Source organism: Cicer arietinum, chromosome 7, assembly GCF_000331145.2.
Source record: "Cicer arietinum cultivar CDC Frontier isolate Library 1 chromosome 7, Cicar.CDCFrontier_v2.0, whole genome shotgun sequence".
Taxonomy (NCBI): Eukaryota; Viridiplantae; Streptophyta; class Magnoliopsida; order Fabales; family Fabaceae; genus Cicer; species Cicer arietinum.
The window spans coordinates 57,327,113-57,329,684 of record NC_021166.2 but is presented as its reverse complement, the minus strand read 5'-3'; the positions used below and the strand labels follow the sequence as shown (position 1 = coordinate 57,329,684).

The following is a 2,572-nucleotide window of genomic DNA, read 5'->3' as shown; positions in this document are numbered from 1 at the left end:
CAGGAATGCTTCATATTGGGCATGTTTCTTTCAGAATAACATCTGTTTGTTTGGAAACCAAAATTGGGGGATGCCTCCAAGAAATATAAATGAATAATTTTTTTTTTACTTCTGTACATAGATGGTAATTGTTTATAGAACTATATGAGGTTCTTTTTACTTACATCCACATGATATTAGACACTAGTGTTTAATACAGGAGTATCTAAGTGAAAGTTTGATATAAAGTTTCAATTGAATGATGCAACTGCTCATTTATGGAAGTTGGTAAAGCTTTCTACTTAGGCATCTTAGATTCACACAAAATACTTGCCATCTGTGGGATTGTTTGTTTGGCCCATACCTTGAATGACAAATTATGTAACCGAGTACCAAAAACAAGCATCTAGCTTATTTAGCTTAGCAGGGAATCCTAAACATCTGAATGAAGTGTTGCTGAATATGTTACTGTTTTTTGGTCTTTCATTGCCATCCTTTTTTCCCTAACCTATTAGTAGCCTAATATATCCTGATTAATGTTCAAGGTCATCTTTAACCTCAATATAATTGCAACTTGTCCTCTGAAGACTAGATTTCTTGTGGTTGTCTAAATAAGTGAAGCCTATCAGGACTGAAGTTGAATGTTTCAAATTTTCAATCCTCTGTTGGGCAATCCCAGCTGATTGTTTGTAAAGGATGTAAATGCATGATTGGTTTGCTTTTGAAAATGAATTTTGCTTTGCAATCACTTGCCTGCTCTAGAAGAAGTCACTATATTGGACTAACTTTTTTAGAGACTTTGCTCAATATTAGAAATGCAGACAATATTTGTGGTTGATTTTATTTTTCTGAAAGGGATAGGAAATCTTCACTTCATATGCAATTAGCTTATTTGTATATATTGCCTTATTGTATCCTTTTATTTCCTTATAGGGAAAGTGATACGGACAGAGATGGGAAGGTCAGTTTTAAAGAATTCTTTTATGGCCTCTTTGATTCGGTAAGATACTATGATGAGGAGAGTTACAATGATCTACATCAATCTGATGATTCAACGGATGCTTCAGCCAGAGCTTTGTTTTCTCAGCTTGACAAAGATCACGACGGGTATTCACCATTTTTTTTTTTTTCTTCCTTTTCCCACAATTATTCTATTTGATTGGAATCAATATTGTAGTTTCCTTATAGTATACTATAATTTACTTTTGGGTTTTCATTTTGAATCTGTGCAGGTCTTTGTCAGATATTGAACTACTGCCTATAATTGGGAAATTGCATCCATCTGGGCATTACTTTGCTGAATATTAGAAATGCAGACAATATTTGTGGTTGATCTTATTTTTGTGAAAGGGATAGGAAATCTTCACTTTATATGGAATTAGCTTATTTGTATATATTGCCTTATTGTATCCTTTTATTTCCTTATAGGGAAAGTGATACGGACAGAGATGGGAAGGTCAGTTTTAAAGAATTCTTTTATGGCCTTTTTGATTCGGTAAGATACTATGATGCGGAGAGTTACAATGATCTACATCAATCTGATGACTCAACGGATGCTTCAGCCAGAGCTTTGTTTTCTCAGCTTGACAAAGATCGCGATGGGTATTCACCATCTTTTGTTATTCTTTTTCTTTTCCCACAATTATTCTACTTGATTGGAATCAATATTGTAGTTTCCTTATAGTATACTATAATTTACTTTTGGGTTTTCATTTTGAATCTGTGCAGGTCTTTGTCAGATATTGAACTACTGCCTATAATTGGGAAATTGCATCCATCTGGGCATTATTATGCAAAGAAACAAGCAGAATATTTAATTTCATTGGTATAGAATTTGAACATTACAATTAACACTCTAATTGTTGACAAAGGTGTCACATTGCAATTCATAATTTGCAAAGTTGATGGCTAAAATAGCTCAACAGGCACTGCAACATCTGTTGGATAACAATAACATCATACATTAGTTTCCTTATTAACCTTTCTTTCTATAATGTTATGGCAGGCGGAAGTTGACAAAGATGGGCGCCTTAATTTGACTGAGATGATTGAGAATGCATATATATTTTATGATGCTATTTTCTACGATGATGAAGTTGAATATGATGATTCCCCTGACGAGTTCTTTTAAGTTTATGTTAGGTAAGGGCAGTTCTTTCGCTGTCTATTTCAATCTACCTACATTCAATGGCGATTTTTCATTGTAATATTCTGTGATCGTCGATTGTAGGATAAGCAGAAAAGCTCGGGACAATATCACTGGCAAGGAGTCGATGGTATTTGAAAATAATAAACAGTGTTGTAGATTTTTATAGAAAGTAAAATGCCAACAGGTCAAAATTATATAGGTTAGCAGAAAAAAAACAAAATATGTTTACCTATAAATACCACAGTCTCATTTTTTGTTGTATAGATTTTTTAAGTTTGGTCTTGTATGGCCAGAAGCTTCTAGGTGTTGTGAGCTGGCTAAAAATTTGTCAATAGATTCCCTTATTAGTTGGCAATGATTGTATTCAATTTGGCATATATAGCCATTATGGCCTAATGAATAATATCCATCAGTTCAAATCAGAGTCTGCATTTTATATTTGTA

General features: G+C 33.4%; 2 protein-coding genes across 2 annotated transcripts in view; both read left to right on the top strand.

Moving 5' to 3' along the window:
• LOC140918865 (uncharacterized) overlaps positions 1 to 1,287 on the top strand; it is a 2,677-nt gene extending 1,390 nt beyond the window's left edge. The window contains exons 3-4 of the mRNA XM_073363666.1: positions 913 to 1,086; positions 1,212 to 1,287. Of these exons, the coding sequence (XP_073219767.1) occupies positions 913 to 1,086; positions 1,212 to 1,287 (250 nt within the window). The remainder of the gene's footprint in view (positions 1 to 912; positions 1,087 to 1,211) is intronic.
• Positions 1,288 to 1,307: 20 nt separating this feature from the next.
• LOC101494856 (calmodulin-like protein 5) lies at positions 1,308 to 2,572 on the top strand. Its single transcript, XM_012718591.3, has 4 exons — positions 1,308 to 1,581; positions 1,708 to 1,804; positions 1,985 to 2,121; positions 2,210 to 2,572. The coding sequence occupies exons 1-3, from the start codon at positions 1,352 to 1,354 to the stop codon at positions 2,108 to 2,110; spliced, it is 453 nt and encodes a 150-aa protein (XP_012574045.1). The 5' UTR covers positions 1,308 to 1,351; the 3' UTR covers positions 2,111 to 2,121; positions 2,210 to 2,572.

Coding starts and splice junctions, on each gene's coding strand:
- LOC101494856 (XM_012718591.3), top strand. CDS start 1,352: ATGGAATTAGCTTATTTGTATATATTGCCTTATTGTATCCTTTTATTT. Junction 1,582..1,707: donor CTTGACAAAGATCGCGATGG/GTATTCACCATC, acceptor GAATCTGTGCAG/GTCTTTGTCAGATATTGAAC. Junction 1,805..1,984: donor CAGAATATTTAATTTCATTG/GTATAGAATTTG, acceptor ATGTTATGGCAG/GCGGAAGTTGACAAAGATGG.